This window comes from Podarcis liolepis (genome assembly GCF_965112155.1).
Source record: "Podarcis liolepis genome assembly, chromosome: 7".
NCBI classification, from domain to species: domain Eukaryota; kingdom Metazoa; phylum Chordata; class Lepidosauria; order Squamata; family Lacertidae; genus Podarcis; species Podarcis liolepis.
This window is the reverse complement of record NC_139561.1, coordinates 31,676,597-31,690,875: the sequence shown is the minus strand read 5'-3', so window position 1 is coordinate 31,690,875 and position 14,279 is coordinate 31,676,597. Positions and strand designations below refer to the sequence as shown.

General features: G+C 42.5%; 2 protein-coding genes across 4 annotated transcripts in view; one reads left to right on the top strand and one right to left on the bottom strand.

The window, feature by feature from the left end:
• SLC7A9 (solute carrier family 7 member 9) overlaps nucleotides 1–14,279 on the bottom strand; it is a 49,062-nt gene that overhangs the window by 14,001 nt on the left and 20,782 nt on the right. Inside the window, exon 1 of one of the 2 annotated variants that reach the window (XM_083512524.1) lies at nucleotides 297–383. The exons of the other annotated variant lie outside the window; for it this stretch is intronic. Within the exon in view, the coding sequence (XP_083368650.1) occupies nucleotides 297–368 (72 nt within the window). The 5' untranslated portion in view covers nucleotides 369–383. Of the gene's footprint in view, nucleotides 1–296; nucleotides 384–14,279 lie in introns of those variants that run through there. 2 annotated transcript variants of the gene reach the window in all.
• Nucleotides 1–14,279, top strand: part of TDRD12 (tudor domain containing 12) — a 140,974-nt gene that overhangs the window by 123,137 nt on the left and 3,558 nt on the right. The gene's annotated exons all lie outside the window — the stretch shown is intronic.

Here is a 14,279-nt window from a genome sequence, read left to right as displayed (position 1 = left end):
GGAGCTTATTTTCCCAACAAACACATCCGTAGGATCTACTATTAATTAATACTATTAATTGTACTTCTTAGTTGCTTTTTTAATTAAAAGTGAAGTCAAAGCAACTTGGAATGTAACACAAGAATTAAAAGCAATATAAAACTAAAATGAAATAAAGACTAAAAAATTTCAGAAGCCTGAGCTCAGAGTTAAGGTCTATTCTGGGAATGGCCTTGGTAAGCTGCTCTAGGAGCCTTCTTCAGCTTGGAAGTGGGTGAAAATATTTAAAAAGAATTTTAAAAAATATAAAACGTTACTTGTTGCCTTGGCAAGGGTGACAAGAATGTGGAGGAATAAGCACTCAGTATTGACCATGACCATTTCTTCATATTCGGTGCCAAGGAAATAGTCTTGCCAAGGGAAAACGTAATGAGTGTGAGGGGAACGCAAACAGGGTCTGCTGTGCTGAGACTTTCAGCACCATTAACAGGTGAGGTGACACCAGGAACAACTTGTGGTACAATGCAAACATTAACCTGACATTCTGGGGAAAGAGGCTTTCCTTTTGTACTTCACTGAGCTCTGTGATTATCTCCACATTTAGCAAACAACACTCTACTAATTAACTCAGGTGTTAACATCACAGAGCATTTTACTTCCCCACTTGGGGCATTAAAGCTGGACCTAACTAGACTATTCCCTGTTTTTACAACAGGACATGTACCAAGTGCAATTGCACCTCCTTTTGAGAGCGAGGATGTGTTTAAGGACCGAATTCTAAGTGTGGATGGGCAAATCTGTCAAATTTAGTTTCTTCCCCAGTTTCACATTTTCCCAGTATTAAATTCAGTTCTCCTTTACTGCAGCAGCAAAAACAATGTGCAAGGCAGCCACTGCGAGTTACCAGTCTTTGCAGCCACAGCAAGCGCCATCGTTCTTCAGAGGTTTGATTTCAACCCCAGAAGCACACTGGCATTGTCTCTTGAGACAGACGGATGCCAACCATGCACACTTTCCCCCCGGTTTACACAATTTTGCAAACATTTGGTATGAGAACCAAAATGCAAAATTCAGAGAAGTGTGAATTTTAAAGGATAACTGGTTCTATTCATGTCCTGGTTTGGGAACTGCAAATTAGGTAGGTCTGCATTCAAATGAAAGCTGGCCTAATTTCTACCTCACCCCTAATTCTAAGCCTATTTAGGCTCAGGGCAAAACAGCTAATTCCCATGTTTTGCACAGTTCATATTTTGCTGCAAATAAAATCCAACAAGGAGTTAAGCATACTTAAAACACATTGCTTTCAAAAATGCTGACTGTATTGTACTGCCTCAAGGTGGATGCTGTAAGTCAGGAATGGGGAATCAGATGTTCCTGGATTTCATTTCCCATCAGGCCCAACCAGCATAGCTGGAAATTGGGGACCAATAACCTCTGAAGGGTCACAAGCTCCCCATTCCTGCCATAAACTATGCAAACCTATAAGTATCCAGGGGAAGGTATTAGGCATAGGAGAGACACAATTTGGTTGAGGCCACCTGGCACTAAAATTCCCTAACTATGACACAGCGTGCTTTAAGAACACAGTAAGTAAGTAAGTAAACAATAAAATGATTTTTACAACAGAATGGAAACTATATTTGAGATCTGGGAGGCTAAGAGCTTCTAGGACTGTTTCCAATGTAATATATTACAAGTCTTGCCTCTTTCTGTAGTTTCATAGATTTGCTTTTCGTGATGGGCGTTTCATCAGGTTCTTGATTTGAACTTCGTTTTCTGATGCCTTCTTCATCCATTTTGCTTACTTGATGCTGATGTGTCTATTATAATAGTGAATCCTGCAAACAGCACAAAGTTAACTATGATTATATTATTTAAAAGTCTGTTTATCTTTTGACTTCAAAAAAGCAACAGGGTACCCATAGCGCTCTTACATAGTTAATTAAAAGTAATAGTGGGATGTGCTACCTCACTCCAAGTTGGCTTTGTAATGTTATAGCATAATCCAATCTAAGCGTGGGACACTGTGCTATCACCTCACTGGTCCTATGATCCCTGATTATCTAGATCACGTAGCCAGCAAGAACCACCCTGTTTTTAATGCCTGCCAAGAGGGTGAAGCAGTGTACCTTTCACTTCCACACTTACCTGTTATGGCTGATCCATTTAACTAAGCTTGAATTTTGGTAGTAATCAGTATTCAACTTAAGACGTACAAATGCCAATGCCTAGGAGCACTCAATTTTTTGAAGCTACCATTTGCCATTTTCATGATGATTAGGAGAAATGTATGAATAACATAAAGGTGGCTTATCTGCCTTGATGGGAGATCAAAGGTTAGAAATGAACTCGCTGTACAAAACATGATTTGATGTTATGGATAACATATTATCAGATGGTTTGCTGGCCAGCAGTGATCAGATGACTTTGTTATCAGTTTGCTCATTTTATATGGCAAACTTTATACCTGGTTTGATGGTTTAACATGCCTATTTGGTGTTCTGCAAGTCTATAATGTGTTTCCTCATTTTGCACTTGCAAAGAGAGAAATGGACATAAAAAGCCTATCCACCACCACTTTGGGACTTGTGAAGGAAAGCCAGTTATATAAAAACTGGCCCTCTGATGTCTTCCCCTCTTTGAATACATCTCACTGTATAACAAAATAGGGCAGATGGAACTGGTTTGGAGCAAAGGACCAGTGGGAGGAACAAGAGGAGACATGGGAGGGTGTGTGCATGTCTGTGTGTAAGATTTTTAGGCTTCTGGTGCTGATGGGGGTGTGGAGAGGAGGAATTGGGGAGGGGATGTGGTGGGAAAGTGTCTGGATTAAACAAGGGCATCTGCAGGATTGAGGAGGAGCAAGAGGAAAGAAGGACGATAATCTATGGGCTTGTAAAGCAGAAGGAGTATTGTCCCTATTCTTTTCCTATTATTCTTTCCCCATCAGGTTATGTACTTCGTGTTTTATGCTGTAAACCGCCCTGTGATCTCTTGATGAAGGGCAGCAAATGAATGAATGAATGAATGAATGAATGAATGAATGAATGAACGAACTGTTTAGCCCAGAGAAGTCCGAGGTTAAACTAGCAAACCAAAGGTTAAACCAGTGGTGGCCAAACTTGGCCCTCCAGATGTTTGGGACTACAATCCCCATTATCCCTGACCACTGGTTCTGTTAGCTAGGGATGATGGGAGTTGTAGTCTCAAAACATCTGGAGGGTCGAGTTTGGCCACCACTGGGTTAAACTAACCCCTTTCCAGCCCCAGGAGGAGCGTCCACACGACACACCTACGCACGGCAGCCGACACTAATGTGTCGCGTGACACACAGTCTGGAAAGCTTTGTGCTAGAATATAACACAGAGGAGGAGCACAACACATTAAGCTGATAGGGGAGAGAGGGCAGGGTTGTGGTCGCCCACAGGCAGTCACAACGCAGGATGTGAGCAGCTTTCTTTGCTGGGCAGCCAGTTCTCAAAACAAGAAAGGTGCCATTTTGGGGAAACTGGAAGCATTTGCAGGGCTTCTTTTACCTCTTGCTTGCTTATGTTTTGGAACTGTCATCACAAAGAGACAGAGAATGGGGCCTGTGGTCTGATCTATCATCTTGATTTGAGAAATCATCCTTGGGAAGAAAGGTGGCCTCAGTGATGATGCCTCTGCTCATACCTTTTAACTGGGCTTTTAATTTTTTTCTGAAGAAACACACACAGAGAGAGAGGGGCCTGCCTTTGGATAAGGATAGAAAAGGCAGGGGGAAATTCTTGCTGCACATCCATGGCTCTCTCCTTCCGTCCCTGGGACTCAGCTAGACTCATGTTATTGAAGAATATATATATATATATATATATATATATATATATATATATATAGGGGGCGGCGGGCAGGGCTGCCAACTCCAGCTGCGGCATTTGAAAGTGCAATCCTAAAAATGTCCACTCAGATGCAACACCTGTTGGATCCGCAGGTAACTTAAATTAGGATTGCAGGCAGTGTGGTGCATTGCTTACAGCAGTGTGGTGCGTTTGAGCCCACAGATGCATTTGCAAACTAGGGGGACTGCCATAGCCACTATGCACTGATGGCAAGCATGCAAGAGTGGATGTGGCCATCACACACCTGGGCACACCTTCACACTTTCCATTCATGGCCAGTGCTTAGGCAGGAAGGAAGTCTTAGTTTTCTTTTAAGCCTAATTGGCGGCAGCAGGGTGATCTTCTTGGAGAGTCCAGCTGGGGTGGCAAGCAGGGCAGTTCCCTCCCTGCTTACAATGGTTTTAAGATAAGGAACATCACTCACCCCAGAAAAACAATAACAACACACTATTAGGATTGGGTGGGGGAAGTCTTGTAATGGAGTCAACAGAAGGCTCTCCCACCCCAAGTCTAATTGCAGTGGGAGAGCCTTCTCTGGACTCCACTGGAGTAAATAAGCCACACCCCTCATAGGCTGAGGAGACCAGGGTACAAATCCACACCCAGCCATGAAGTTCCCGGCTGACCTTGGGCAAGTTCCTAATTCACACATGAATCTGCCTCACAGGGGTTGTTGTGTGGGGACAGTGAGGGTCACGTATGTCACCTTAAGCTACCTGGAAGGAAGGTGAGATGTAAAAAAAAAAAAGCAAACTGGGAAATTGTGGTTTAATCTTATAGACTATAAACCAGGATATTAAACTAGGAGCAGAACCAGGTTTACTTGACCAAGACTGCTGCACTTGAATTGTTTTGAACAGTAAATGAAGAAAGAACAACAGAACACTTGGCTGCCCTCTATGGATACACCGAGTAATACAATGACAGTTCTAGCAAATCTATTGCAAATACACAAGAATCTATAGCAAATATTCATGCAAGTCTCTCGCATAATTATCCCTGTGAATCTTTTCACATCTTCAGCCTGGAAGCGAGAGTGGCACTCACCGTGTTTGGCGTAACTCTTAAGTCATCGAAACACCTTCCCTTCACTTATCTCCTCCTTCAGCAGACAATGCCCCCGACTCTAAAGCAGAATGCTGGGAAACAGCAGTCGCTTAAGTACAGAGGTTATAAACAAAGGTAATGATTAAACTAGAATGCTTCCAAGAATCATTAAAAGCCCAATTAATTTATTGGCAAAAAAGGTAGAGTTTTTGGTTCCATTTTGATGTCCCCACCCCCAGCCCTGCGTCTTGCAGTTTGAACAAGCACCGAAGTATTTGACAGTGCGGCACTCATGGACCAAGGCACCAACAAGGTTGCTGTGATTTTATAAGACATCAAGGTCTTCCTGCATGATTAAAAAGCAAAAGCAAAACCCACTGAACTTGGGGAAGAGATCATTGTGGGTTATTTTGTATACAATCTTCTTAATTTTAAAGGTTTTTAAACCTTAATTTTAAAGGTTTTTAAAGCAATACATTACTTACTTTAGCAAAAAGGAAAGAATTTAAAAAGGAAACAGACAGCTCCTATCTACTTCAAACAATTGGCTGGCTGCCAAACTGCTCTCCTGTCCTGTTTGTCTGGATGGACTGAACTTCTCTTGAACTTGCAAACAGGCTGAATGCGGTCAGAAAGAAGGAAAGAAAATCTACTTTTGTTTCCAGCCTTGAGCACACTTGCAGATAAACAAACAAACTTCGTTAATTACTTTTCTGCACTTGGGGTTTAGAATATATCTTGTTCGATCCCTCCTTGACTATCACCCCTGATTATTGGCCATGCTAGCTGCAGCTGATGGGAGTTGAGTCCAACAGTATGCGGAGGGCTGTCAAATTTTCTCAACCCAGCCCTAGATTTTTAAAATGTCTCCAATGTTGACATTCACACACTTTTCTGAAGAGACGTTCAGAACTTCTGTGTTTTAATTCGTCTTCTTTATCTGTGTGTCCAGAATTAAAGTTAAATAAAATAGGTTGGTGGCTGCCTAGTTCTTAGAGCTAGGGAAGCCCAACAACATATTGAGGACTGGGGGGTTCCCCATCACTCTCAGGCCAAATAGGTTTCTGTAGTGCTTCAGAAACCAACACACCTCGATTGACCACAGCAGAACAAGAGAGATTAGGGTGCACATCACCAGAAACGATGCCTCTGTCATACTGTTACAAAAACAATTGTGTGGTGCAAAAATCACATAGGCTACACGAGCAAAGGGTTTGGTAATAGTCCAAGATTGTGCAAGACTTCAAAGCAGCTCAAAACAAATGTTTCGACTGTTATAGCAACCAGTAAGTATGTACACATGTTCGGCATATTAATTTCACAATGGGAAATTTGATTTGAATAAGTGAGTGAGATTGGACTTTTATCCCCTCAATGATATAAACTGATTTGTTTAAATTGCCTTTATTCAAATCAAGCCACCCTAGATAACAAAACTAATCTGCTTATGTGGTTGTTGCAAGGATGATGTGATTGATGTGTGAATAATGCTTCCAGTTACTGGTCTTTAGCTGGTGGGCCAGGACCCACTATGAAAATATACAGTAAAAGATTAAGAAATGCATGTTTGGGTTAAAAGCAGGGCCTGGGTCTGAAAAGACTGAAGACTAATGCTCTAAACCATTCTTCCCAAACATGGCGTCCGCCAGATGGGCTACAAAGCCCCCAAATCCCTGACCATCAACCATGCTCTCTGGGACTGATGGGAGTTGTGGCTCAAAATAGCTGGAGGGTGACAGGTTGTGGAAGGATGTTCTAAATTGCTACTACAGGTATGCTTAGCAGTATTACTGTAGTGTCCATTCCTCATGGATGTTGAGATGCATTTGAATAAGATTCGCACAGGCTTTTACACAATGTCCTAAAAAGCTTGACTTTGCAAAGGTGAAATGTAAAAGCAATATTAGAGTCCCTATCTATAGCTTAAGGACAATCTTAATTCATTCATATGCACTTTGGACTCCCCCCAGTGCTAATCCTTGAGCATAATGAGAATGAATTTCAACATTCTGAGATAGGCACAAAATGTTCAGTGCAATGTTTCCTTATATCTCTATGATCTATTGCAGGCAATTACATTAGTCAGGAATGGAATAAATAGTTCTTTAACACAAAATGACAACACACCCAGATTGTAGTAGCTACCTGCTCTGAACCTACACAGTTGAGCTATAAAGGCAGCACCATTGCCAACAAGCACAGAGTCAAGCTAGTATCTTGCTAATCTCTCAAGGTAAAGTGCACAATAAGCTATTGCCAATCAGCATAATAATTTTTAAAAAGTTACCTCCGTGTAAGTCCTTTACACAGTTTAGCAATCTAAACTATGGAATTTTCTTCCACAAGATGCACTGATGGTCCCCAATTTAGTTTTGGCATAGGACTAGGCAAAAGATAAGGCTAATCGGTTGCTACTAGTCATGGTGACTCTATATTACCTCCAGCATCAGAGGCCACAGCCTCAGAATCCCAGTCGCTGGAGAACACGATTGGGAAAGAGTGATCTCCCCTCACCTCCTGCTTGTGTGCTTCCCAGAAGCATCAAGTTGTGCCCTGTAGGAACAGAATGGCAGACTAGCTAGGCCTTTGAGTCCAGTAGGACTCATCCTCTATGCTTTCAAGAATTTCCAGGCACTAACTGCAAGTGGGCTTGCTGTCCCAGGTAGCATGTGCTGCATCTTGGCTCTATTGGCTCTGTCACTTATTTATTATATTTATTTGCAGTATTTATAGCCCACCCACCCCATTTAATGTTCTCAATCCCAGACCAGGGAATAAAATAATAAAAACAAACAGGGGCGAAACAATGGATGTACAAAAATTACAAAATCATATAAACAGGACCAATGAACAACTGAACCATTATATCATGAGCAAAACTGCAGCAACAAAAATTAATTGTTTCAATTTAACCAAATACCTAAGTAAAAACAAACACAACAGTATGTGCTGTGTAAAATTAATTTGTTCTGTCTTTCATTTAGTTGAAATGACTGCAGCTAAGAAAGCAGATGAATGTCTACAGCCATCTCATGAATGGTATCAATTTTAATTGTTTCGTTTGGAGCTTATGTCGTTCCCAGTCCCAATGCCTTGAGTGGGTAGCAGGGTTTTTTCTTTTCTCTACTTCCCTATCCCAGACCGACAAAGGCAGTTTCATGCCATTCTTTGAAGAAGTACAGGCATGGACTTTGGCAAGCCTTAAAAGAAAGGGAACTCGAAAGTTTGGTGGGGACAGTCTCTGTGAGTCCTTGTGGGTCCTTGAAGTACATAGTGTATTTCAATAAAACATTACCAAGGTTAGGCTGCTCTGGGCTTTCTAGACTATTGCTACAAGCACCTGAAGATGGGCCATAGTGTTGGCACCATCTAAAGCCGCAGAGCTGCTGAGAACACCCCTATATCAAACATGTATAGTTCTGCCTTGAAAATATGAATAGCTGGTTCTCTGGAGGTATGCAGAAGGACTCTAGAAAGCAGTGGGTTAAGCAGTGGGTTTGTTTGCTTTTTTTAAAACAAAGTGTTTGTTCTTTTTTTCAATCCTTTTCATAAGCTACTGGTATTAAAGGGTTAGGGATAGTCTCTTATACCCATTCTCAATTATTTGATTTAACTTCTCCCCTTTCACAAGGGGAGGAGTTGTGAGCGGGACTTGCTCCCCGTGCTTCACAGGGGGGCGTGGTTGGGCCCCCTGCATCACAGGGAGTCCCAGGCCCGTGCCACGCCCTCAGCTGGCCAATCCGCCTAGCTGGGGGTGTGATTTGCCACATTTAAGCGGCCCTGGCCCCGGCTCTACCTGTTTGGTTCCTGCACGCACAGATCTCGCTTACTTACCACATGCTGTTTGTGGGTCCTTTGCTATGTTCTAGCTTCGTTAATATTGAAGTCCCTAAAAGCCTTCGCTGCAACGCTGCGACAGGGACTTTCATGCCAGGGATTGCTTGGTTTTCCTCGGCGCGCTGCTCGCCAGCACAGGAATTTATTTCAACTTAACGCCTCTGGGTTCTGGCACTTGGAGCAAATCAGGTTTTTTTTTTTTATTATTAGATATTTCTTGAGAATTTTCCATTTTAAAAAGCCAAAAAGAAAAAACAAAAAGAAAAATTAAAAACATATACAGCTTACAATCCTTATTTTCTATAACATATTTCCCTGACTTCCCCACACCTCCCCTTCTTATATTCCAATTCAAATTGTTAATTCAACAAGTTCTTATCCCCAATTTTTAACCTTTTTATATTTAATTCATTTTAAAAAACCGATTTTACCTTATAAACATCAAAATTTATACATCAGTACTCATTCTTAAATCCTTTTTTCTAAAGTCGACCCAAATTCCCTTCCACAAATTCCCCACTTTTCATACTGATAACAAAACAGAATAAAAAGAAAAAGACAAATTATAATTATACACCCTTTGGATCCCCAAACCCCACCCCGTCCCCTTTCCCGGTTTCAATCCCCAAGAAATGTCTATCAGTCTTAATCTGCTATCAGCCTGGAGATCTCACGTCCAAGGCTCTTAATTGTCTCTCAGTTCCTCTCTGCCGGTTTTTTTGATAGTTCTTAATATTAAACACCAGATCTCGGAGACGCTCTGGCCCGATGGGGACAATGTTTCCTCCAGCCAGACCACCATACTTAAAAGTGGAGCCCAAATCTTGTTTCTTGTTCCTTTCAAGTCCAAATGTCCCCAAAGCTCCAACTTTCACCTTAATCAAATTTGTAATCCTTAGGTCTTCAGATCTCCACATAGGGAGATCTCTCCATTCTTCAATCTCCAATTTGGACCAATTTTTCATCATCAAGTTCTTATTTTCCTTTGTAGCCATCATGTCAGGACTCTGGCTCTCCTTTATCATCTGCAACACCACATCTCCTCCTTCCCTTTCCTCAAAAACAACATGTGTCTCTTGCTCCACACTCTCAAAGTTCTCAAATTTCTCCTCTTGTCCAGCTGCGTGAACTTCCCGGATCAAATCCTTATCAAATTCAATGCACTTGTTTACTGTTAAGTCCAGGGTTGCAACGTTGGTAGCCAAAACATCAATTTGGCCTTGTAACTTTCCCAAGAGAAAGAAAATTCTGTCCAATTTAGCTTGAGTTTTCCCTCCTTCAGCCATTCTTGTAATGTCCTAAAACCCCCTCTAGAGGGATTTTGGTTACTTAGTATTCCTTCCAGCTCAAATCCAAAAATCAAGTTAGTTTGTATCAGTTCTTCCTTGTTTTCAACAAAATATAACCAAATTGTAACGAATATAACCAGCAGAGACAATAGAAAACAAAGTTCGCTTTTTCCGTCTTGACAGCTAATTTGACAGCTGTCAAGCTCTTCAATATCTCTCCAACAGGCTCTCTCGCGGATCACTCCCGGGTCCAGGGGGGTGTCACTTCAGCTCCAAAAACTAGCTCTTATCCTCCAGTAAAAATTACTCAAACTGCCAAATTGTGAAATTAATGTCTTTTACCCAATAAGAAGGAAAAAATCCTCTTGACCTTAGTTAGTTAGTCCTTGCTTTAGATTATTTACAAGACGAGATGGACTTCCTGTTTACGCCTTCCCTGATCGTGCCTAATTAAAAAAAAATTTTTTTTTTCTTTAGAAATCTAATTTCCGTACTACTCACGGGTTGCTGCTTTAAAATCCAATTGTTCACAAGAAGAAGTCAGCGCTCTCCGACCATGGCATGCGGCTTCACTCCGTAGGAGAAGCAGTCGACTCTCAGCACCGCGCCATCAGGTTTCTGTGGGAAGGTTTACTTTAGCAGAGTTAAACAATCCCCTTTATAAGTTTATGCAGTGATCAGCATGTTGCTTACTCATCTGAGTTCTACTAAAAAATATGCCTTTCTGGTTAAAAATCCCTTTGAATCCCTCTTAAAGAATATACACACAAATCTGATTCATGTTAATATACAACTATTTTACTCTAATATTCATACAGGTTTACAGAACTGTACCTGAAGGCAGGCTTAGGTTACATAACAAGCAAATTAACTATACCAGAGGGAAGTTGGTCCTGAGGTGACTGCAACTGAGCAGTTATCTTTCAAAACTACCAGCAACTGACAAACTGGTTGTCGCAGCAACCGGTTAGAACATGGAGGCCGTTAGTCCTCTGTCGGAATGTTGCACTTGACTGCACCTTTACATCCCCCCATTTCTAAGTCTGCAGCCGCTGCGAGGGGAGTTTCACAGATGGGCTTGTGCAAGCAGAGCTTTGGAGCGCTCCTGGAGACCCCTTCAAATCTGATTTCCCTTTCCTCTGCCATTTCCCTAAACCTCCTTCCCTCCTGTCAGCTCCCTCATTGCCCTAAACTGTTTGTGTGCTGTGCTCCTTCCTGACAGGAGTGTGAGCTGCGTTCCTTAGGTTTCTTCAGTCCAGCTTCCCCCTCTGCTCCGAGTGCTTGTTCCCTGCCTCTTATCTTTGCCCTTAAACTGTGGTGTTTTGCTCCTTCTTGACTGGAGTTGGGCTGTGTTCCTTAGGTTTTCCAGCCCACCTTCCTCCCCTGCTCTGAGCAGCTTCCTCCCTTGCCCTGGGTTGCTTGTGGGTTTGTTTGTTTGTTTGTTTGTTTGTTTGTTTGTTTGTTGTTTACTCTGTACGGTTCCACCTTCCTTCCTTCCCCTGAGCCACATGTACATTGTTCCTTTCTACCAGAGTTCATCTATTGGGCTCGGCTTGCCCAGTGTGTGTTGGTTCTTTGTGCGTTCTCAGTTTCCTTCCTTTCTCAAAGCAGCAGGTGCCTTGCTCCTTATTTCTTGATTTTTCTTCTGTTGGCCTTGACTTGTCCCAGCGGGTGTTTGCTTCCCTTCAGTTGGTGCGCGTTTTATTAAATGGTGGGGTGTCTGCTAAAGGGCAGGTACCTGGCTCAGTCAGCTTCCCCACCTTCCATTCTAGACAGGGAAATCAATCACTTTCATTTACTCTATACTGCAGGGGTATCTCTTCTCCTTAAAGGGGTAGTGTGCATTTTAAATAGGCTCAGGCCTGGGGATCAGCTGTCTGGCACTAAAGCCTCTTAGCTTTTTATGGTACATAAGGGGGTAGTTTTGCTGGGTTTTTGTTTTGTTTTGTTGCCGAGGTCCCTTGACTATTCTGGTATCGGCAGTAGGTCGATTCAGATTTCCTGAGTTACTCTTGGGTGTGTTGGGGCTGCAGTTTGTCTGTGCTTCCTCGGGTGAACAGCGTGTTGCTGCCGGCAGCCATTTTGAGCACACCACGTGGCCAAGCTTTCCCAGTGACTATTTGGGACGGGACACATGGCCTCTGTTTTTCTTGTTGCCATGTTGCTTTGGGCACATGCTTCCACACACCCCTGTGCTACATGAGAAACTCTTTTGATTGTAACTAACATTATATTATATTAGTGTGTGTCCTTTTCTTGGTAGTGCTTATCTTTATTTAACCTTAATTCAATGAAGAAGAAGAAGAAGAAGAAGAAGAAGAAGAAGAAGAAGAAGAAGAAGAAGAAGAAATATGTGTGTGTGTGTGTGTGTGTGTACACACACACACACACACACACACACACACCTTGTCCTGATTTTGGGGGGGCTTTGGCTCATGTTTGTGCATTGCCTTCACGTGTTGGGCTTAGTTCACTGTGGCTTCATTTTTTTATCCCCCCCCCTTTTTTTCAGCATGGCTCTGTGGGCTGTGGTATCAGGCAGGGCTTAGGTGGCTGCCATTTTCGCCAGCCACGTGAACTTGAGCTGCCATTTACAACACAAAATACACACTGCTGTTCCCCTCTAGGCTTAGGTTCCTCCTGCAAGATTCCCCTTGGTATCTTGTTAGCCACAATAAAATATAAAGTGGTGGACCACTGACCTGGTCCACAAGGGTGTTCTAATGTTTTTAAGCTATGCTGTTTCTCTCTACCTACTCTCTACAGTGGTATCTCGGGTTACGAACTTAATTCTTTCCGGAGGTCCGTTCTTAACCTGAAACTGTTCTTAACCTGAGGTACGCTTTTGCTAATGGGCCCCCCCGCTGCCATTGTGCCGCTGGCGCGCTATTTCCATTCTCATCCTGAGGTAAAGTTCTCAACACGAGGTACTACCGGGTTAGATGAGTTTCTAACCCGAGGTGTTTGTAACCTGAGGTACCACTGTATTTGTAAATTGTAACAGAAACATCATAATTCTCTGGTGATATTTACCCGCAAAGGAAAGCCTGATACATGCTGCTTCTGAAAATGGGTGATCAGATTCATTAGTTATCAGGGTTCAGGTACCACTAACAGCTTTACCATAAGTCTAAAATTTAGCCAACATACTTTATCAGGTATTGCTACAGGGGTGAAGTGTGTTGGTTGGGAAGGGGGAAAATAGGTATAAAATGAGTATTCTTGGATGCCAAGATCCAGGTTTGGGGGAAATACACTTCTGGTTGAAGGAACCCCAGCATATATTTGCACAAAATATGCAGCAAAGTAAACTATGGGAATAGAAGATGTTAGATCTTATGAGTTCCTAAACTCCCCTAGCACACGTTTGGTAATGTAATAATAATAGCTTACAAACTCTCCATTGGTCAGATTTAAACCTCATTGCATGCTGAACCTTTAAGGGAAACTGAGGGAGAACACTGTGCTTGATTACCTACCTCCCATTGCAAGGAGAAGAGACCTGACTAAGCCTGCCAGGGCAGCTCACTCTATGACATTAAACCCTTCATGCATTAATCAGGCCGAAGCATGTTAGTGATATGAGCTTGTTACCCCTCATAACGTGCTGTCTTCTTTTAAATAACTATTAAAGACAAAGGCAGATGCATGGTCCTCCCTCAGGGTTTGGCTTTACCTACTGGATCATTATATTGGGGTATCCACCTGGCAGGACAATTCAAAATTGTTTACAGATTTTCAGGTTCAATAGTTGGTATGGTAACTATTACACGCGTCTAAACCTTTTAAAAGTTTTTTTCTCTTAGTAGGGGCAGTTCACCTTTAGACGGTGGACTTCAGAGATCACTGCATTGGCTTTTGGACTGATAATCAAGCTGCCATCAGTGTCCTGGCAAAGCAATCGCCATGTTCCAAGAAGATGGACCGCTTCCATTCTTTAGCACCAGAGACGCAACTGCTGCTGGACCCATTCCCTGAGCATCTTTGGAACCTTGCAAACTTGAAGTGATGGAGTATGGCCTCAGTGGCACCTTCAACTATTAGGTCTTAGAAGACGACCTGGTCTGATCTTATATCCTATCGGGTAAAATTTGTAGGTATTGGGCATAGTCTGCCCCACCCAACAGTCCAAGTGCTTCAATACTTTGTACACCTGCGTGACCTGGGGCGTGCGGCTAAGACTTTAAGGATGCAGTCAGCCGATATTCCCTTCTTCAGTAAATCCATTTATTTTACGGACCCTCATGTT